Source organism: Buteo buteo, chromosome 7 (assembly GCF_964188355.1).
Source record: "Buteo buteo chromosome 7, bButBut1.hap1.1, whole genome shotgun sequence".
In the NCBI taxonomy this organism is placed as follows: domain Eukaryota; kingdom Metazoa; phylum Chordata; class Aves; order Accipitriformes; family Accipitridae; genus Buteo; species Buteo buteo.
In genome coordinates, this window is record NC_134177.1 from 38,005,186 (window position 1) to 38,027,305 (window position 22,120).

Genomic DNA, 22,120 nt, shown 5'->3' on the forward strand with positions numbered 1-22,120 from the left:
CCTCCTTGAAGCAGCTATTCGGGGCCAGGGCTGAGCCGTGACAGTGGGATCACACACGGGAGCTGCTGGGCTGGGAGAGGATCCCACCCTCCAGTGCTGCCCAGTTGCAGCATCTTAGGACCTGATGTGAGCGAGCAGCAGCAGCCTTTGCAAGCAAAGGCCAAGGAAAATAACAACTTCACCAGCTCCCTGCCCAGCACCAATGCTGGGCTGAGACTGGATGGACCTTCCCGTGTCGGGAAATTTCTCCCAAGCAAAGTTCATATAAATTATTCTCCTTCCAGCCGCTGGAGGACAGCGAAGCACACGGCAGCAGCGGATGCCATCAGCACCCGCTCTAGAAATAAGCGGCGCGGTGACCCAGGGACCTGCTGTTCTTGCCCAGCTGTTTTAGGAGATCCTGAGACCCTACAATGCACAGGGCCAGGAGCTGGAGAAGAAACGGAAAGTCTCAAGTTATTTGTTTTTGACAGCAACTCTTACACACCTTGAAAAAATAAAACAGCAGGATATCACAGCCCACACTGTACAGACCATGTTACAGCTCTGGAATAAGGCTGCATGGCCAGTTTTCATGGTGTTATTGTCAGTCACCTGTGATTTTCTTGGGGCTGCACTCTGGAATCAATCCATCACCTGCAAACCTCACCAGCTATTCCAAAAGAGTTTAAAACTTTCAGGTAATCCTGGTAGTGGAGAATTTTGTTTTAAGTCCAAGAAAAGAAGCCAGGAAGCAAGGAAAAAAGCATCCCACTTTTTTTCCTGTATCTTAAGACAGCTGGCAATACTGGGAAACCCCTGCCTTTCTGTAAAGAATCTACAGCCCGTGGGTGCAGGAAAACACGGCAGAAGGAGAGATAGATGTTTCATTGCTGTATGGGGTGCTGCTGAGCTGGGGCACAGGCCATGGGAAGTCAGGGAAATTCCCAACTAAGAGATGCCGTACCATGAAAAAAGCACCAAGCCCTGGAGTAAATTCCCCGTCGTGCCCCATGGGGGACAGCGTAACCCCACGACGCTCAGAGCATCACTACGGGCATGCGGTGGGAACACAGGGGAAGAGGGGCAGAGGGCTGGGCTGGGGAGCAGCGTGGCTTACCTGGACCCACACGTGGGGCTGCAGGCTGGCACTGATCCTGGCAGCAACCGCAGCCCCCCCCGAACCGATCCACAGCAATCTCTGTTTCCCTGTGCTCTAAAGGTCTGCAGTAAGCGAGCTGGAAGGGATAAGGACAACCCAACCACCATCTCTGCCCCTGTAAAATCAAGGTGGCATCGCTCAAACAAATAGGTACCAGCCTCGAGGTGAGGGGAGGTAGGTCTAGCGCAGCACACTGTGACACTCCTCACCTCGGGGTGTTGTGGATGCGTCAGAGAGGGACTGGGGAGACTAACAGAGAAATAATCATGGATTAATAAATAGCACCATCACCCTGTGGCTCGGGAGATACCCGACAGCAGCGGGCCAGGAGAGCCGCTCTGGGAAGGAGCCGATGTTTGGTCTGGCTGTCCTCACCTCCAGCACAGGGTGCAGAAGAGCAAACGCCGCGTGCCGGCTCCTGGTGCATCTCATCCCCCAGGACAGGTCTGCAACCTCTCGGCCGCTTGCAAACCCTGCTCTCGGCAGAGCCCAAATGCTGATGGCTCCAGGTCACCACTTGGTCTCAGGGCAAGAGGGACTTGCCAAAGCCCCACATTTGAGCTGCAAAGGGAAAGCCCCCCCTTGCTCCCCAACCATTTTGATCTCCCCATGGCTTGTGCACTGCAAAACACCCTTAACACACCCCCAGCAGCCCCGGGGTGCCTGACTTCAGCCACAGATTTTATTGTTAACGAGCTCACCACACCAGCAAGCCAGGACAGGGGGTGGATGGTACATGAATACATATCTGTAGTAGTTACACAAACTAAGATTTGTACAGCTTTTGTACAGAGGAAGAAATAAAATGAATCAAATAACAAAATAGACATTAGCAGTCAAACCTTTTTTTTTTCTTTTTTTTTTTATATCATACTAACAAAATCTGATAGCCAAAAAATGACTAAGCTACAAAATTGTAATACATACTGTACGGGTAAAAGGTTATCATCCATTTATACATCTAGTATCATCTTTATTCTGGTAACTTACATGAGGCCTATAGGATCTTAGTGTATTAATAACTCCCTACAAGATAGTGTTGAGCTGCTAAAGCTGCCGAACAACGGAGTACTGGAATTTTTGTTAAGACTTTTACAGTGTCATTTGCATCATTTTGTTTTAATGAAACCCTCATGCATCTCTACTGTAAGCCAGAGGAACCACTGGTGGCTAGGGGTAGGCAAGAGCTGTAAAGCCTTGGCTGGCAACTTTGCACCCGTCATTCAGTATGGCACTGGCACGGTGCTGCCCCTTGCTCCAGCTCTCTGGATGCTGTAAGAAGGAATAAAGCTGAAATCACCAACCAAGACTGATTCTTTTCCCTTTGGTCTAGAGGGTTAGAGAATAAATCACTAAACATGGAGCAGTCTCCATTTCAAAGACTTTTTTCACTGGATAATGTCTTAGCTTTCAGCAGAAAAGCATCACTAACTGTTGGGGTAACACAGCTGGCCATGAGGGCTGGTCTCACAACTGGGGTGCTGGTCTGTCCAAGGTGCCAAGGGCTCCAGCAGCGTGCTACCTCCTGCTCCCCACCCTGCACTGGTGCTCTGAGGCATGATGCTCAGGACTCGGCTCCAGATGCAAAACCAGCATGGCACGCACAAGCTGGGAGAGGGGCTGGGGAGAACACAGCCCCTCTGTACCAGCTCTTGGGGATCAAGATAAGAGCAAGGCTGAAGCCAAAGGGGGAGTGAAGGCACAAACAGGAATCAGCCCCTGACCAACAACAGGAGATGGGTGCATCAGTGCTCCAATGCCTTTGAAAATCTCCCCCAAAGAACCAAGCCAGTAAGACCAAATATCGTGAAATACTTTATACACCACCACATAGGCAAAAATAGCACTTAAACTTACAAATAAATAGAGGGGCTGGGGAATCTCCTCCTTGTCCTTTCCAAGTTTGTCCCTAGTTTGGTCTCTTACAACCTCAGAAGGGCAGCCAGAGGCAGGTGCCCTTGGGAAACCTGTGCCAATTTTGGAGGGAGGACATGGCTGGTGTCCAAACCCTCTCCTGGCCACTTTATGCAGGGTTGAGCTGAAACCCAGATGACACGTGTGATAGCATGTCCTGTTGACGCTGTAGTTGGTCCTGTTTGGGGAGCAACTCCCATGGACCTGCACCCCAAGGCAGGTGGGGACACATTTCGGTACAGCCCTGCAACACAAAGACCACACAGCCTCCACAGAAAGCCAAGAAGTGCCATCAGCTCCTGGCTGATCCTTAGGGACCAGCACAGCTATTTACAGCCAGAGACCATCAGCACTAACTCTAAGCCTTCTCTGACCCATCTGCTGCTATTCTGCCCAGTCAGCTCGGGTGATGATGAAGAGCCACAGGTCTGAGCCGCTCACAGGGGATGGTCCCTGGGAGGAGGTGGGAGCCAGAGACTCCTCCAGCCAGAACGACTGCCACCCTGACAACTCTGGATCTGATTAATGGAACCAAATACATGGTCTCCATAACCACTCCTGGGGGATCCTGCCCTGTGCAGAGCCAAAGGTGCATCAAGGGAGGTGGCAAATGCAGGTATCCTTCCTCTGCAGATGAAGGCAGCTGATCACAAGTCACTAGAAGACCTATCAGGGAAATTAAGCTACAAACCAGAATAGGCTCTCCCACCTGCAGGTGCCCGGGAAGCCCTGCCTTGGAGACAAGTGGCACCGCAAGAAGCACTCCGTTAGCTCCACTCAACCCAGTGGAAGCTACAGACATGACTTCAGAGACCATCCAGCCAACAGGAGCACTCTGGGAAACACCAGCCCTAAATTCTTAAAAACAGTAGCTCCCAGTGAGGTATTCACTGTCGTGGGCTGTAACAACAAACACTCCCTCTGGGATTTGCCTAAATCACTCAGGAGATGAATACACCAACCAGGAGGATTTTGGAGACCACACCTATGATCCCTTGGGAAACTCCCAGAGCTAGGCAGGGATGTGGCAGTCTTCCTGGTGACTAGTAAGAGCTGATGAAACACTTCTACAAGGCAGGATGGGATCCCACTGGAATTATTTCCAGCCAATTAGATCCCAAGCTCTGCCTCCCCCCGCTGTGCGCCAGATGTAAACTGTGTTTTCTGACCTGCTTTACTCCCCTCACAAGTCACCTTCCTCTTTCATCCTCCCTTTGAATGAAGTGACATCACCAATCCTGCACCAAGTGAGCAGGGTCCAGTATTGTGTCGTAGCCCAGATTCAGCAACGTCCTCCTCATGGCAGAATTGCAGCCATGAAGCCCAAGTCTTTCCCAGGTTGCTTCTGGCTGCCCATCCTTCAAGGGAGTAGGAGTCTGGCAACCCACTACGGAAGAAGTAACACAACTTTGTAGAAAATCAGGGCAAAAAGCAATGAAGCCAACATGCCGAAATGTTCATCTGCCTGCGGTCTGGCTCAGATCTCCTCTCTCAGTGGTCTCTTCTGTCCTGGCCTCTTTCACAGATGCCCCATCATAACACAAGAGCTTCTGAACACTGGAAGAGTCAGGCACTAACTAGGAGAAGCCTGGTAAAATATTGATTGCTGTGACTCTTTCTTGTGGTACTGAACAATTAATCTGAACTGGACTCTCTCACACCTTTAAGAGCATATTATCCCCTTCCTCCACCCTAATGTCCCTTGGGAGCTGTGGTGCAAAGTTAAAGAGAAGAGTAAAGCCTTCAGAAGAAGGAATAAGACCCTTGCCTGGGCCTGCACTGCTGCATACGGACACAAGAGCTGTGTGGGCTTGTCTTGGATTCTTTCTGCTCCAAATACTCGTACTCAGGTCATGCACAGAGGATTGCTGTACCCGTCAAATACAGACAGCCACTACTGCATGAATGCTCACAGCAGCACTTTAGCCTCCTCCATTCCTGGTATTAAGGGATGGGCATCATACTGAAGAGCCAAGGATAGCTCTGGAGAATTGCCAGGCAATCCCCCATTAGCTGTTAAATTAAACAGGCAAGGAGGGAACCATCTCCTCAGGGCATCGGTCCCACACTGACTGTAGCCAGCATGGAGCTCTCAGGCCAGCGATGCCGAGATCCAGCTGTCTGTGGAGTCCTGTGCTCAAAAAAAGACCCAATAAAGCACATATGACTGAGGGGGACCAGGCTGGGCAGCCTGGCTGTGGCCCAGGGTATTGGCAGGCCAGCCCAGCAATCTCTCTGCAGGAAGAAAGGCCAACCACACCTGCGTGAGGTGTGCCTGTCCCCAGACTCAGAGCCACTACAGCTCCTTCCCCAAACAGCAGTGGGTGAGAAACAAAATAAATAACCCTCTGAAATCAGATTATCTCCCACAACATGCTATGATACAAGTACTAGGTGCAGCCTCCGTGCTCTAGAACAGCGATGCCTTCTAGAAGGCAAGGAGGGAAACGCATTCCCACACCCCATCTTCCTCAGCCTACGCGTGCCAGCGTGAACAGTCAGCCCAGCAGGTTTCACTTGCTTGTGCAGGTCTTCAAGACACTGACGGGGGTAGAAGGGAAGGGACAGACGACGTGGGAAGCGTGCAGCCTCTGGGCACACGCTTTGGAGTTGAACACCACAAGCAAATCCCTTTGCAGCTCCTGTGGGCTTACTGGGACTTGCTGACACTTCAACCACCGTTCGGGGCAGCTGTCATCCAGACCAGGTCAGCTGGTGGGACAAGGGCAACTCAAGCAATACAAATTCCACAGTCAAAACCAATACAAGTAAGAAACCAAACCCAGAGAGATCTTTCTGCTCCCTCCTGGAACAATGGCTGCCTTGGAAAACTGGACTCCAGGATTGTCCTGATTACATCAGTTAGTATATTATAAACATTGTCCTGCTTTAAAGTGAAAATACTGTGTCTGGTCTTTTGGAGGTGCTAAAGCCAGATGTGGTATCGTTTTTCCTGACTGTGCACAGGAGCTGATACTGGCGTGAAATGATCCTCTTTCACCTCTTCTCTATCAGAGCTTCTCCTGGAAGAAAAGAGACCTTGTTAGGCAAAAGAAGAGCAAGCAGAGGTCTTTTTACGGAAGAGGAAACCGAGGCATGGAGTGGAATGCCACCAGGCCTGCCATGTCCTGACCAGCAGCTCTGCCCAGTAAGTCACATTGCCTCTTCCTCAGGCTGGCCATCCTGCCTGTGAGGAGATGGAAGTCTGAGGCTACAGGTCTTGCCCTACATCATGAAAACCACAGGAGACTAGGACAGCACGTCCCACAAATGCCACCCATGTAAAGGGGACGGCAGAGATCTGGGACTGAGCAGGTTCTAGCTGCGGCTGCCAGGAAAAGATTCATATAGCCACTGACCCAGGAGACTGAGGTGAAACTCCCTTCTCACTGCTCCTCCCAGAGCAAGCACCCACTGCACCTCAGTGTGCATCTCACTAGCACCTTCCTGATGGCTTCAAGTGGTTTTAATGGTAAGGTGATGTTCCCACCATGCTTGGGAACTGGAGTTGTGCAAAGCCCCTTGCTTTCACTGTGGGAATGACATAGTCAAGCTTTGCTGGCAGAACTGCCTCCATCCAAGAGCTGTCCCCAGCACAGCAGGCAAGAAGTCACATTAAGCAGTCACTGTTTTAAACAACATTCTGCTTATAACTTACCTCTTGCTTGTGGGATTTATCCTGCTGGTGAATTCCGTTAGCAGACCCAGAATTTCCAACAGTCTGCAAGGGAGAATGTACAATACTTACTGAAGAGGGACACAGAGCCTAGTGATGTTGCCTACAAGTGCTGAAATCTGGCAAGACTGCCATCTCCTTCCTTAGCAGCCTGCTCCACACAAGGAAAGGAGAATGCAAAAATCCCACCTCACTTTTGGCAAGAAACTTCCTGCCCTCTGCACCCTGGCCCAATCCCCACATGCCAGATTGCATCCTTCCCAGCTACAAAACATCCCCCAAGTTCCTTATGGACACAGACCCGCTCTTCACTTCTGACTCTTAAATCCCAATAAACAAAACCTCAGCCAGGGGCAGCATTAGCTGCAAAACACGGCACAGTGAACATCCCAGCAGTGAAAAGGACATTTGCCATTCCCCATTTGTCATCTCTGGGGACGAGTCTGCAGCCAGGGCAGGCTGTTCTATCTTTAGAAAGCACAAGAACTTTTAAACATTTATAATGTTTCTTTAGCAGGGATAATATGGAGCCCTTCAGCTTCAAAATGACAGTACAACTGGCACAAATGAGAAGAAAGCTGCAGCCTGAAGTCACAGCATGCCAGATGTCAGTTCTTGGGTCTTGGTAATCAGATTCACAGTTGTCGGTGAACTGCTGACAGCAGCAAAACCAGACATTATGGGCAGACAAGACTGCAAGGTTTAAAACCCATCATTAGAGGAGCCCCAGCTACCCAGCTTCCATTCTTACTGTGATCATGAAGGTGCACAACCAACCCTACAGGACAAAGGTTTAGTTTGGGCAGGAAAAACTGGCAGAGATTCAAACCGAGCTCTGCTTTGAGAGCCTGAACTGTTTGCCAGGCAGTGAATCCTACCTGGAGGGATGGCAAGAACAGTGCTGTTGTAGTCACTCAGCCTTGGGGTCTGCACCCACTGCCACAGGGGATTCAGGCCTTGCACAAGGCAACATATGCTACCCTGGCTGCCAGCACACCCCATCTCTGCACTAAGCAGCTATCAGATACCAGGAATTAGGTTTGAAATTTGGTCTCAGTACATGGTCACGATAATGAACAGAGTGGCGCAAATCACTTGAAATTAAATAAAAAAGCTCCCACAGCAATCACTGCAAAACCTCCAACAAAAGGCCTGAATGCCAAATCCTTGTCACTTCCCGCAAAGTTGTGAGGTCCCAAGGGTCTCCCAAGCTGAGGGTCTCCCAAGACACAGAGAAGGCAAAGATCCTCTTCCTCTATTACAGGACAAATACTTTGCAGCTGCAGGCATGGAAATAGCAAGGCAGCAATTACTTGACAATGAGACGAAGACACAGTGCCATTATGCTCCCCCAGCTCCTGCACTTCCTTGTCTAACAGCAAGGCCAGCCATGCGCATCAAGGACTGCAGAGCGCGGCGGCTGACGAAGCCTGCAAAGGGAGAGCAGCAGCAGCTTGTGGTAATTAGAGATTTCCTTCTTGAGCACGCTGCGAAGTGAAGGCTTTACAGACAAAGGGAGAGCAATGCCAAGGCAGAGCCTGGGCAACAGCTGCTGCTGTCAGAGAGGAGATGGGAGGTCAGAAGTTAGTGCAGGATGGGTTACAGCGGAAACGTGACTTCTGGGGAAGAACCATGAATTCCCTAACTATTGCACCAGGATCTCTTTAGGCCAGCAACACCCTCAGGCTCAGCCTGAAAGCCCCTGGTTAACAACTCCCCTTCATAATGGGAAGGATGAACAGGTATCATACCGAAACTAGGAGCTTTGATCCAGACTTCCCTGTAACTAGGCGCTTTGAAAATCTGACATCAACAGAAGTTTGAAGCCTAGCTTCCCACAATAATCCTCTGTCTGTCTCTTAGTACCGTCGTTTGTAGCTGAAGGCATAATACTATCTTGTCGTATCTCTAAGATTTCTTAAGCATGAAAGTATCAAAGTAATACGAGGGATAGATTAGCTGACCTCATAAGGTCCATTCCAACTCCCTTTATGTAAGATTAGTTATTTTCCACAGTTGGGGAAGAAATAATTAGCACCTGCACCACCTCTGGAGACAGGAATGCGAAAGGGAGGATTTCCTTTTTTCAAGGGACTTAGTATTATAGCAAACAGAGAATAACTTTCCCCACCCCTACCATAGCTTCCAACAGATGAGGTTGTCATGATGCATTTTCATCTGACACATAGCAATTACAGCAGAAGGTAAAGTCACTCCGGAGGTACCGACAGGATTACAGTACGTCTTGGACTGCCACAAACTTGTCATCACAACTACAGCTGTCCTGTCTGGTGCTGGCAGACGGCTGCTGCCGCTGCACTGCGGGATATAGAGACTTGTCTGCAACACACAGATGCTCAGCTGAGCCAGCAGAGCTTTCAGGGCTGCGATTTTTACCGTGCACCCTCCTCCTGACTGCCTCCCTGCAAGTACTACTGCAATGCAAACAGCCATTTGGTGTATCTGCAAACTATGCAGAAGACAGTGTCATGGGAGGAGAAGACTTGATACCCCTCAGATTACCTACCACAACATATCTGCACTTGCATCTGGGAAAACAAGCTCTCTGCCCATTTTCCGTGTCTAGAGACTTGTTCTGTACTATCCTAAGGTGTCTGCTTGAATGCGAGTTGTAGCTCATTACTGCAAGAGAAAGACATTTTTCAGCTAAGAATTTAAATAAGCAAGTACAAGAGGAGCACTGGTGCATCTGGGCTCTGAAAGCCATGACCTGGTTGCAGACACAAGAGAAAATACAGCTAGAAGAGCAATAAAGGACATGAAGCACAAAGCTTGGCACAAGGGGCACAGCACTTAGCAGGAGGAATCAGTCAGGGCTTGAACACCACAGGTACGAGATGGAAAAAGCCAAATATGGAGAGTCAAGTTATTTGCAGCCTTCAATTTCATAAAGAAGGATGCAAGACAAACAGAAGCAGTTTTGCTTTTGTCAGAAGAAACAAAGGGAGACCAGAGGAAGTTGGGAAGAGAAGACAGTAACTGGAATGGGAACATTCCTGGTCCATCAGCAAACCCAGATCAGAATCAGAGATGCCTCCAGGAGCTGGTAAGAGAAAAGGAAAATATTTTCCCAGAGTCACCTCCAAAGTTTCTGCTTATGGACTGCATGGAAGTAAACTTCTCAAAGAACAGGGATGGCAGAAACCCTCAACTTCCATATCATAAAGTGCCTGTACCACAAGGATGTGCAGTCACACGTCATTGTACACATAAAGAACAGTTACTCACACTGCAACATTCCCCAAAATACCACATTTAGCAACCATTCTTGCAGAGCACAAAAGGATCTGTAATTACCAACTAGCAAGGCTTTTCTTAGCTTTAAGCTACCTCTGACAGAACAAAGTCTTGCCAGGCTGTTTCCAGCAGAGAGAAAGGGACCCAGTTGACTGCATTACCCCTCACAGTACAGGGCAAGATCCCAGGAGATTGCTCAAGACAGATGACTGGTGAGGGCTGAGAGACCTGGGAAATGATTGCCAATGCTCTACCTGTGTTTTCTCAGAGGAGAGCCTCATCGCTTCCATGAGCTTCTCCATCTGGTGGCCCTGCTCCAGCGCATTGCGCAGCACATCCTCCGTGCTGACAAGCCGGTGCTGCAGCCGGATCACTTCTGACTCTGACGAGGGGTCGATCAGGGAGTATCGCCGCTGATCCGTTACTGATTTTTCCTTGTCCTTATAGAGCAAAGGGAAAATAGGAGCATGTTAGATTAAAACCAGTAACTACAGAGACTAAGCAAAGTCGAAATCCACAGTAACTCGTACAAGTGTGTTTTGATTTCAACAGTAAATGGGGTCACAGCACAACCCTGAAGGCAATTTTATCAAGTGCGACCAGCAGCAGCTCCAGTTTGTTCCCAGCAGAGTTCAAATAAATTATTCACATTTCAACCACTGGAGGACACTGAAGTACACAGAAATCGGAGGACATTGCTTATTCCTAGATCAGAGAATGTATAAAACAATGTGGGGTAGCTGACCGACCTTCAGTTTCTCCCACAAATTTTAGCCCTATTTAGCCATGGATCTAAAAAACCCGTGGGAACAGCAAAACACTGGAGAAGGCCATATGGACATTTTTGCTGCTTAATGAGGTGCCACTAAGCCAGGCCACAGCTCACAGGCGCCGTCAAGAAAGTTCCCATCAGATGCTCAGTAGCACAAAAGAAAGCACGAAGACTTGGAGCAAGGGTGAAGGGCTAGGACCCTCCCCAAGCAGCAGAGCCCTCCAGCCCCCAGGCCAAGGCCAGGAGGGGTTTTGGTGCCCTCACCAGCACAACCAGTTTCTCTCGCAGACCCTTGATGTCATCTTTGAGCTTCTGTTCCTTCAGCCGCCACTCTGCTTTGTGTACTTCCCGGCTCAGGTCCCGCTCTGGCCCAGGGGAGTGCCGGTTCGCCTCCAGTAACAACACTCTCAGCTCGTTCAGACTCCTGGAAGAAGCAGCATGAAAAGGTGAAGACATTCCAGAGCCCACACACCACTGGAGCCCTGCTGCGCTCCCTCCCACCAAAGGAAGGCCAGCGAGCAAACCTGACCCAACTCCTACCGCTTCGGGGGCTTCAGATTTCCTGTCCTCCCCGCTGTGCCAGCTTTAAAGAGACTGGGACCTGCATAAGGCACCGCATTTCAGAGCAGGGCAGCAGCCAGCTTAGCTGGCTTGTAGATGACTTAATTCGGCATCTACATGGGTATTGAGCTGTCTTGCAGGTCCTGGCAAGCAGTGAAAGGGCAGTCCCTTTGATAATTCACAACCCCTGATTTTAACCAAATTCGCACATGAGCATCTCTAAAGAACAGGAAAGCTGGGGGCTGAACTTCAACAATTCGACCTCTAGATTTCTTTTGGTGGTAAATTAAAGCACCCTAAACACACAGAGCTCCGTCAGACCTGCAGACTGACCTTTCCTTCTTGAGTAGCTCCTGGCTAATCAGGACCAGTTGCCCTGAAGCATCGTGTGTTTTCTTGGTCAAGGCTTCCAGTTCACCTTCCAGCCTCTTCTTTTCTTTTAACAACGAATCAGCCTTCTTTTCTGCTGTTTTCCATTTATTTTCCAAAGCTACAAGAAGCAGAGGATACAGGGGGAAGAAAGGTCACTTAGTTCTTTACTTACATTCCTGCTTTTTACCTTTTCCCAACTCCCACTCCTAGCAGCATAGACCTGGTTAGCTCTGGATCTGGCCCTATTTAAGGGCAGATCTCAGAAACAACACACCTGGCTCCATTTACTTCTGCCTCTTTCAGCTTTTGACATTCAATGAGCCCAAACCCTCCCTCACAGGATACAAATATCTTCTGCAGTGTTTGTGTTCAACTCCTGAAAAGAGACTGAAACTCCTGAACAAATTTTTACCAGCAACACCCATTAGAAGACAGGCAGTTTTAACACCAGCCATTTCAGCACATGGGCCCTTGTTCAACACCAGTACAGAGGACGAGCAAGGAAACACCTAGTTCCCACCAGCACTGGATTAGGGAAACTTACCACTTACTTGGGCCCTTAGAGTTTCGGTTTGGGACACCAGTGATGACACCTCTTTGTCTCTTTTACTCAGCTTGTCTTGGAGGTCTGTGGGAGGATGAAAAGAAAAGACAAAGATTAGAAGCTTGGAAAATGCTTTGTGGAAATCAGGAAGGTATCGAGTGCAAGGCATGGGTCGGGATGTGACAGGGGCGTGGTGGTGGTACCCTTCATCAGCAGAGAAGCAGCAGGAGACAAATAACGGGTGTTTCTCACTGCACTCACCACCATCCAGGCATTAGGAGGTAGGATACACAGCTGGGAAGCCATATCAGACAGGTTTAAGAAAGCAACCACAAGGTGGGAAAAGAAAAAGGGAATAAAACATTAATCAAAATCACAGAAAGGAACTTTCTGCACATTTCTTTGTGTTACCTCCTACACTGGAAGGCAAAGACACGTTTTCTGGAACCGATGCATTTCCACACTCAAACAGAACTGTAGATTTGAAGTATGATGCTTTTGTGGCTCAAGTCTGAACTGGTTGTTTTTAGTACATCTATATATGGCTTATTCAGTGTGGAAACAACATGCACACAGACTGAGTGGCCATTTTAAGAGCAGCGGCTGCTGGACCTAGTTATGCTTTCCCTTCACTAGGCAGGAATTACCTGTCAATCATATAATTTGGTATAGCATATATGTAATCCTGTACCTGCAAAGACAGTGATGAGCCGACTGACAATGCTTAGCTAGCATTGAGGGCAGAACACCTCTGTCTGAATCCAGAAACAGCTGGAGGGACACTCAAACTAAACAAAGTTTCTGTTAAGTGAAGTTTAAGCCAGTAAAAGTCCCCAGTAACCTCCATTTAAGTTGCTCCATCCTGAGCAGGACTTTAACAAGGGCTTTGCAGAGAACAGACACATTAGAGGTGAGTAATGGAGAAAAAGCTATGCTACCATAAGCCAAATGCCATTTGAAAAGAAAAATGACAAGTTAGTCCTTTACAAATCACCTTTGTGATCTAGACTGATAATGTTTTCTGCTACATAAAAACCAACCCTAAGGAAGAATGAAGAAATACGAGTCTCCTGGGAATGAGCAAGGGAAGACATGATCTGGGAGCACCTTACGTATCTTGGAACAGCCTTGAATCCTTCAGACACCCAAAAATGTATGTCATCCACAGCAATGTGGTAGGACATCGCTCCTAACAGGGACCATCTGGGCCATCCAGCATTAATCTTGCCAGGTCTGCTGTTGCTCAGACTAGGGGTTACAGCTTACCCTCTTTGTGAGGGAGGCTGAGCACAATTCAGTTTCAAAGCTACTTTATACAAATTTTCTGAGTGCATCAATTCTATGTCTTGTTAAAAGGATGGATTTGATTCATAGTAAGCTTAATAAAAAAAGTAAACCCCATTATTTTAAGCCTGTCACATTAATATCTACCATTAGCAGTCCTCTCCTATGAACAAATTACATTTAATGTCTGGATTTTACCCACTGTAAAAATCAGTGATGGGATGGAAGTGCGCCCATTTCCCCAGACCTGTCTCCAGCCTGCACCATCTGCATGGTGAATGTCTAATGCAAATAAAAAACATCCACCCCTGCATATGCTCAGCCGGATTAGAAGGAAAAAAAAAACCAAAAAAAACCCGCAGACAACAAATGCCATCCAGCAAAATCTGAGAGATGAAATGGCTTCCTAAGCCCCCTCCACACAGCCGTCCCTGCAAGAGCAGAAAGTTGGAAGAAGGGAAGCCACACGATTTGCTAGAACAGGGTGTTCCAAAAAAAACCAATAAAATTTCATACCTTCCATAGTCTGCTTCATTTTTATCTTTTCTTCTGAAATATCATTAGTTTCAATCATCTGAAATAAATGTAAAATATGAGATGTAAAACAGCCCTTTACCCAAAGATTCAAAGCCAAGTTAACAACCACAAAGCCCCATCCAAAGCAGAAGTGTATCCAGTACCCAAGTTACAATTTTTTACATCCTTCCTGAGAGGGAAAAAAATGCTTTTGAGGAGTCACTTCTACAGCTGGGTACTACTGAAGGCTAACTGGTACCATCTGAGAGTGCCCACACACACCAGGCAGCTGAGCACAACAGCGAGATTCACCAGGGAGGGAAAAAGTGATCAGGCTTTCCCCACAAGCTCTGGTCCCAGCTTTCACAAGCTCAGAGTTTGTGCAGAGCGATGGAAGAGCTGCTCTCCATTGGACCAGTCTCCTGTGGTTAATTATGGCAAATATTCAGGTGCAAATGCTCATTAGCATTCAGCTTGAGACCTATCAGACAACAAGTTCCTCAACTTCTGAAGAATCTAACTGTGCCCAACGTTATGAAAACAGTAATAAAACATTGATAAAATAATACTTATTAGAGAATGAATACATTAATAAAAATAATAAAAAGCAAATGCTAGTCCATATAGGGGATTCTGCCTTTTCCCCACCCTCTTTTGTCTATACTGGAACGAAAAGCCAGAAACAGCAGAGCTCACAGCCAGGCTTTCCATTGCAGAGGCCACAATGCCACCCTTCAAGCCTTTTCACATCCAGCAGCCTTTGGTGGGACCTCAGCACATGCCCCAGATCAAGCAGTTGCTGTGGTCACCACCACTGAAAGGTCCAAGGTCAGTCCCCAAGAGCCTGAGTGGGCTGCAGGATACGTCTAGCAGAAGCAGTAGTACACCCAAAGGGGAAATACCTGATGTACTTTTGGTATGGAAAAACTATTTTAACTGCTCTTTGGAAGTGCAGTTGTGGGTCTCACTTGAAGGTCTAGGAAAGACGGTCACAGAACACATTTATTTGTTTGTTTAAAATATTTGAGTAGTTAATACTGCAGTCACGTTAAATTAGCTAAGACATTTAAAAATAGAATTTGCCCTGTGATACTCACAGGCTTTCACCCATGCATTTCTTACCACATTTTCCTGATTTTAATCAATACATAGTTAAAATAATTATTTTGCGACTCCCTGGTTCTAATCCAATATCAATATCCCCCAGAGCCCTCCACATTTATCTAGAGGGCTCTGGAACAAGCCTCCAGCTTCTTCTTTTACATTCATTCCTGTTTGAATATTGGCTGTAATATGTGACATGTTGTAATAACATCCACTTCTTGCAGGGCCCTGGCTGTACTTATTGTTCACAACTGTCTTTACTAGATGAAGCATGTTGAGCAACCCTTGAAACACCATTAATGCTGTAGATTCCTCCTTGGGCTTTTGCCTTTCCTGTCGAGTCCAGTGTGCCTTTTTGCAGGCATGAAACTCTGACTTGGTCAACAGTAATTCATGGGCTTCACTTTGCTGCCCAGAGGTGCAACAGATTTCAATGGGGCTGTTCACGTTGGCAAATTAAACATTGGCATTGTATTCACTTCATTGGCACCTCAGTCTGGAACAGTGACTACATCACCAGCAGTAGATTTCAAATGAGTATTCTTAAAATGTGCACATTTCATGGCTTATTTTAATTTACTGCATCCCCACAGGGACAAGTTGTAAGTTGGGGTTTTGTTCACTTCTCATGCAAAATCCAAACACAAATAGGGGTCCAGCCTAGAACCATGAGTAGCAAATCTCCCCCACTCACTCTAGTGCAAAGCCAGCCACATGTCCCTGTGCCATGCACAAAGGCAGGATGGCATCCTGTGGCAAATAGTAAAAAAAATGAGGATGACTTAAAAAGACTCAAAGGCCACAGAAAATTGACCTCTTCATATTATTACTGCTTTTATTCCCTGGGAGGCTCAGGACTTGTATCCAATCAGGCATTTTACTTCCCCACCCTGGTGCCATCCTGACTCTTGCTAGCAGCTCCTCCACTATAATCCTCAAAGTCAACATTTTCCTGTGTCTCCTGTACATGCTGCAAAGCCTTCCCACTGCCTCTGCTTCATTGCTGGCACACATCTCCCACCCAACCCCATCAGCTCAGCCCCCAACAGAGGCTCTCGAACCATGATCCGCATGCTGGACAAGCTAAGTGCTCTATTTCAGCATGGGCAATGACTCTTATTCCACCCTGTCCTCCACCTACCCCTAAAGGGCCTTGCTCAATAATACACTAAGACTGCTGCAGCTCCTTGGAGGACAACAGCTGTATTGTAGAAATAATGCTTTTCCAGCTAATAATGCTGCTTGCTCAGGGTAAGAGCCCACCCTGACAAACCATGATAGCCCTATACTGCTGCCACAGGACTCATGTGTCTTCAAGCCCAGATGTGGCCCACTTCTCTTTGACTCTTATTTCTTCTAATTGTGCCACTGTACTGGCTTTCAAGAGCGGGAAGACACCTTTACCATGGAGATGTAGTGCAGAAAAAGCACTAATCAATAGAAGGTAACAACATCCAGATACTTTGAGGCATAAAAGCCTCAGAAAACTGCACAAGGCAGCAGCTGAGGGCTACTCCTAGGAAGGGTTACTAACAGTGATGATAAACAAGCACAATGACCCAGAAGTCATACATTTGCATGCTGAGAAGGATGCAGGGCCTCCATGGACTGCAGCTTGTTCTCTAAGACAAGCACTTTTTCCTGCAATCTGTGGATCTCCTGTTTGCTCTGGGCTTCTGTTTTCTGTAATGTTTCATAGTCCAACATCTTCTTCTCAGCCAAAGAAATCTGCTCTTTCAAGAAAGCTATCGCTTGTGTCTGATCTTTATATTCATCATGAAGTTTCTCCAGTTCATGCACCCTCAGCTCAGCATCTCGACACTTGTCCTTCACATCTTGGAGCTCAAGAAGGTGCTGATTGCTTTTGGTTTCCAGTTGCATTTTCCAGTTGCTGTTGCTTTTTTCCACTTCATCCACAGCCTCCTGCAACTTCAGTTTGAGACTCTCTTTCTCCTTTATATGAACAGCTGTCTCAATGTCATGCTTTGCTTTCAGGTTCTCCAGCTCAAGCTGGTGCTCCATCTTTATACTCTCCACCACTGCCTTCAGTTCCACAATCTCCTTATGCTGGGTGTCGGGGCCTGTGCTCAGTGTGGCTTTCAGGTCCTCCAGAGACTTCTGGTGGTCAGAAGCTAACGTGTCCAACTTGGACTTCCAGTTGTCCATGAGCCCCATGTTCTCATTAGTGGCTTGCTGAACTTTATGCTTTAGGTCAACGATTTCCTGTGCGTACTTCTCATTGACAGACTTCAGCTTCTCCATCTCCTGCTGATACTTCTTTAATGTCTTCTCGTACTTCTCCTTTAGCTGGCTGCTCTCCTTCTGATGCTCCTTGTTGGCAGACAGCAGTTGATCTCGTAGACGAAGAGCCTCTGACTGCAAGCCAAGGTTATGCTCAGGGGTCTCTGCTTGGTGCGAGCTCCTGAGGCACTGCCGAAGCTCATCCACCTCGCTGCGCCTCAGGCTCAACTCCTCCTCCAGCTGCAGGATTCTGGACTTCTCTGCTACCGTGGTTAACTGCAACACAACAGAAGACAAAGTCAGTCCCCACCTCTCATCGCTGCATCCTTCCTTTTAGTAAGTGTGCTCCAGTGGAAGTAAATCCAAAGTACATTAGTCAAAGTTCAAATAAACAGGAAAAGAATACCCAGCACCCTCCAATCCGAGTACAGTTTTGCACCAGGGTAACCATCACCAATAACTCTAACAGTTATGTCTTTGTGCCAATTGCAATTTGTTTTTTCTAATATGAACCTTTCGTTTTCCACAGAAAAACATGCATCTTTGAAACAACCCTTGAAATTCGCTAGAGAGCAACAGTGATTTATGAAAAATAATGTCCTGAAAGGGCATTATATTTCCAGACTAGGCATCTTGCCAGACGATGCGCAGAGGAAATGTGACTGCACGTGCAGGAATATCACAAGCATTGAAACCAGCGTCAAGCATATCATGTTTCCTTTATTGCTCAGCAATCCTCAGCCTACAGACCTCTCTTCTGCATCGTAATTTGTTTACCCTGGTGTAAAAAGGAAAAGGGATTTTTACACGAGTACTTGTTAGAGTTTATTAGCAAAGTAAAAATAACATAGAAGGCTAGAGGATGCAAGGCAATAAATCTGACTATGGTTAACATTGAGCATAAGGGCTATGGATCAATGTATTACGATCTGAATGTAACCTAACAGGGCTGAACTACCTGCTAGTCACAGGGAGTTCAGGGTGCTGCAGCTATGGATGGAGAAGAGATTTGACTAGATGAAATATTAGAAAAAGAAGAAACAAGGAAACCAAGCCAAAACACAAGCAATCAATTCCATTTCATTTCAATTGCCATTTTCCCCACTAACCATCAGCCCAGGAGGCTGGGTGGTTTTATTTTAGATGGGCACAGGGGTTTTCAAACCAGTTAAGCCCTTTTGGAGAACCTCACGTTTGTGTTTTCTACAGCTCTAAAATCCATTGGTGAGAAGCAAGCTCACTGTAGCAAGTTTGCCACTTCTCACACCACACCAGCATGAAAAAGCCCTTTCCACAACTGGCTGCTTTTAGGATCGTGTGCACTGTTCATCTGGGCAGCCTGTCCTGTTGCAGGCATGGCCAAGGATCAGAGCTGGTCCACCTGCACTCACCAGTATCTTCCATTTCACATGGCAGCTCCCACAACTGGAGGGGGGACAAAGGGAATGCTGATTGCAATGTTATTTCCTATTACAGCCTGGGGGACCCTCGAGGCAGAATGAATTGTGCAGGGTGCGGATATTATTTGGGCATGTTAACTGAAAGATGAATCGTGAAGAGCTCGTGTCAAATGGTGGCATGGGGCAGAGAAGCAAACTCAATTTGAGAAACAAGTCCCCACACAAGAAGCAAAGCTAGAAATTATACCATACTACTATTTCCAGGAGAGAGAGCAAATAAAAACCAAACAAAAAATCAGGGAAGTCTAAATTCAAGCCAAAACCAATCAACCCCACAAAAACCAAAAGAAAGAAACCCAAAGCAAGGCGTCATGAGCACCAACGCAGGGGGCAAGCGCGCTGTTCTGCAGGCAGGGCAAGTGGGGGTCGATTACCCTGGTGTCCTCTAATTCTCTGAGGAGTTTTTCAGCCTGTGCCTTCTCAAACAGCAGGCTCTGCTCGAGCTCCCGTATTCGGGCATGCTCCAACTGCGTCTGAGTCTGGTCACACATAGGGAAAAAAGAACAGTGGAGATGGGAAAAGGGGAAGGGAGAGAGAGAGAGAGAAAGAGAAAGAGAGGGAAAGAGAAGGCTGCAACATCATCTTCAGTGTACAAGACAAGGAAAGGCAGTTCACAACAGGAGGAGAATAAAGATCCAAACAAGCAGGAAAAATTCCAACCAAACAGAAAATGGTCACTACGGGATTTTACATGGTACTCGTAGTGGCTATTCAAAAGAAAAAGGAATCTGTGATGGGAAAAACATCCCTCTGCATTAGAAAGCTGCTTCAGCGTTTTCCTGCATCAAGACTATACTGAAGACACTTCCTAAAAAGCAAAGCTCCCACCACTGCAGACCACCAGTACAAGACCCTTGCACCACATAAGAGAATGCAAAGACCTTGCAATGATTCTCTGCATCTCTCCTCAAGAAGCACAAGGTAGACTGAAAAGAGTTGGAAGTTCCCACCCTCTTTTTGCTCCGAAGACAGCTTGAACCCTGCACTAAGTGGAAAAAAAAGCAGGTCATACTGTACATAGCACATTGCTGAAACCAAAAATACACTGCACTGAAAGCAAATCGGAGAAATTTAGATACTAAACTGTTATATAAATCAGTGCTTTAGGTTTGAATAGGGCTGCTATGAATTTCAAAGTAATTTTTGCACACTAAAACTCTAATAGCCTTGTACACAAGTAAACAAAACTATTTTTTTGTTTTGTTTTTGGTTTTTTTTTTGTTTTTTAGACAGATGATTAAACTAAGCACAAGAAGTTTATGTAACCTGCCCAAATCTAGGAGCATTGACTCAGGGCATTGCTTCAGTGCCCTTCACTTTTAAAGCAGAAGTACCATACAGCTGCACTTGGTGGCAAACCTCAGGACTCCACAACAACCACTGTAATATCATGTAAAATTTCCCATAAATAAAAGAGGAGAGGAGACATGGGAAAATGCATGCAGACTCTGGCCTTCACATTTTTTTAGCTTACAAAACCAACATTTTCCTTTGAATTAAACTGGACCTACCAAAAAGCAAACAAACCTGATCAGAACCTTTTTTTTTTACTCCCATTTTCTGCCCTTCATTTTCCATATAATTATTTGCCTCCCCCTCTTTCTATTGGAAACAGTTTTAAGGATTTTCTGCCCTTTCCTACAATAAAGCAAGTTTTGGTTAGTTGCGTACAAACAATGGAAACTGAAGTTTGTAAAAATCCATGTTTTCTCTTATGGCTTGAAAGGTATCATTGTACATGTATTCATAGATGGTCAAGATCACAAGTGCCAGATATATTCAGACTACTCCATATTTTATGTGGTCTATTTGACCCCTGAACGAGGCAAAAAAAAAATAATAATGTGGGTCTCAAGAACCCAAACATTATCAAAACCCCCAAATAATATCACTTAAGTGCAAAAGTTGGCTGAATGCATCTTAATAAGAAAAACTTAATTTTTTACTGAGTGACTTCTCCCACTCTCTGCAAAGCTCAAAGATCCACATCTCAAGATGGAGCTCCAGGTTTGATTTTATTTACAGGGATAATTATTCCATTGATACCAATGAATTTTCCTCAATTTACACTAGCTCAAAATCCCCAAGTGAAACTTCAGCAACACAAACTTTTGAAATTACCTTAACTGGTGGCAGCACGTCAGATATTGGCTACCTGAAGATGCTGACCTATTACAAAACTAATCTCTGAATCTCCCAAAGAGACTCTCTCAAGACTCCTGAGGTTGACACTCAAGTTCCCAGCCAAGCTATCTCAGTTCCACCTGATACTCTTGCTCAGTATCCACCAATCCTGCTATTTTCCAAGTCTGGAAAAACACATGAAAATAGAGGAGAAAAATAATCAGGGAAGAAAGTTAGATCAACTGCTTTACAGTCCTTAAATTTTAGATTCGCATCCAGTCCTGTGTTATTTCTCATTTTATGCAAATTGGTTTGGCTAGCCAGTATCAGAGCCTCAAATCCAAAGTTTTCCTGCACTATCTTGAGGAAGTTCAGACCTGAATTTTAGACTCCTAGCTATTAGCCTTAAATTACTATTCACAAATTACAAACTGACTTCCCATTGGTGTTCAAGGCATGATGCAGGTTCCAGGAGATGAGCATGAGATAGTTCCTCGAAGAGGTTAATATTTCCTATAAAACATGGTCTTGCCACCATAAAAAGCTTTTCTTAAAAGGTTTTGTTTTCCTGCAACTGCTTTTCACCTTCTAAAGCACTGTAGCATCGGCATTGCCAACCAGGATCAAAAATGGGTTAAATTCATAACTACATTTCAAGGATAAATCTGCAGGTCCTTCTTTATCAGAGGTACAAAAACTTGATATATATCTCCAGGCTTCAGACACATTGATTTCTTTAGTCAAAGAGGTTCTAGGGATGTTGCCTGCTGTGCTCAACACCTGAGAGTGCTGGATTATTCAAAACCTATATGGTATTGTGAAAAATACTGTGGGATTTAACCTAGCCTTCAGCAGAAACCCTAGATCCAGGGACCACAGAGGAGATAATCTCTTCTTACCATTGTGTCTGTTACCGGCTCTTAAGTACAAGATAAACATTCTCCTCTGAGTACTCGGAAGAGGGCTGCTGGCGTAAGAGGACTACAAGACCAGAGGAGAGGAGACAACTGTCACTGGGTTTTGCTTTTGGTATTTGGGTGGTTAGTTCAGCTCTAGCTAGGGATGGGAGGGGCTGTGCTAGCAGCCACTGGTTGACTTTGTTGTGATTTTACATGAAGAATATCAGGAACAATCACTTCCCAGGAAACAGACC

General features: G+C 46.5%; 1 protein-coding gene across 2 annotated transcripts in view; it reads right to left on the reverse strand.

The window, feature by feature from the left end:
* Positions 1-1,800: 1,800 nt before the first annotated feature.
* Positions 1,801-22,120, reverse strand: part of CLIP2 (CAP-Gly domain containing linker protein 2) — an 82,375-nt gene continuing 62,055 nt past the window's right edge. The window contains exons 10-18 of one of the 2 annotated variants that reach the window (XM_075032460.1): positions 19,218-19,322; positions 16,715-17,659; positions 14,039-14,096; positions 12,239-12,322; positions 11,656-11,812; positions 11,026-11,185; positions 10,244-10,429; positions 6,714-6,776; positions 1,801-6,078 (exon numbers count right to left, since the gene is read on the reverse strand). In XM_075032460.1, coding sequence (XP_074888561.1) covers positions 6,067-6,078; positions 6,714-6,776; positions 10,244-10,429; positions 11,026-11,185; positions 11,656-11,812; positions 12,239-12,322; positions 14,039-14,096; positions 16,715-17,659; positions 19,218-19,322 — 1,770 coding nt within the window. In that variant the 3' untranslated portion in view covers positions 1,801-6,066. The remainder of the gene's footprint in view (positions 6,079-6,713; positions 6,777-10,243; positions 10,430-11,025; positions 11,186-11,655; positions 11,813-12,238; positions 12,323-14,038; positions 14,097-16,714; positions 17,660-19,217; positions 19,323-22,120) is intronic. The other variant, XM_075032461.1, reaches the window with a different exon arrangement.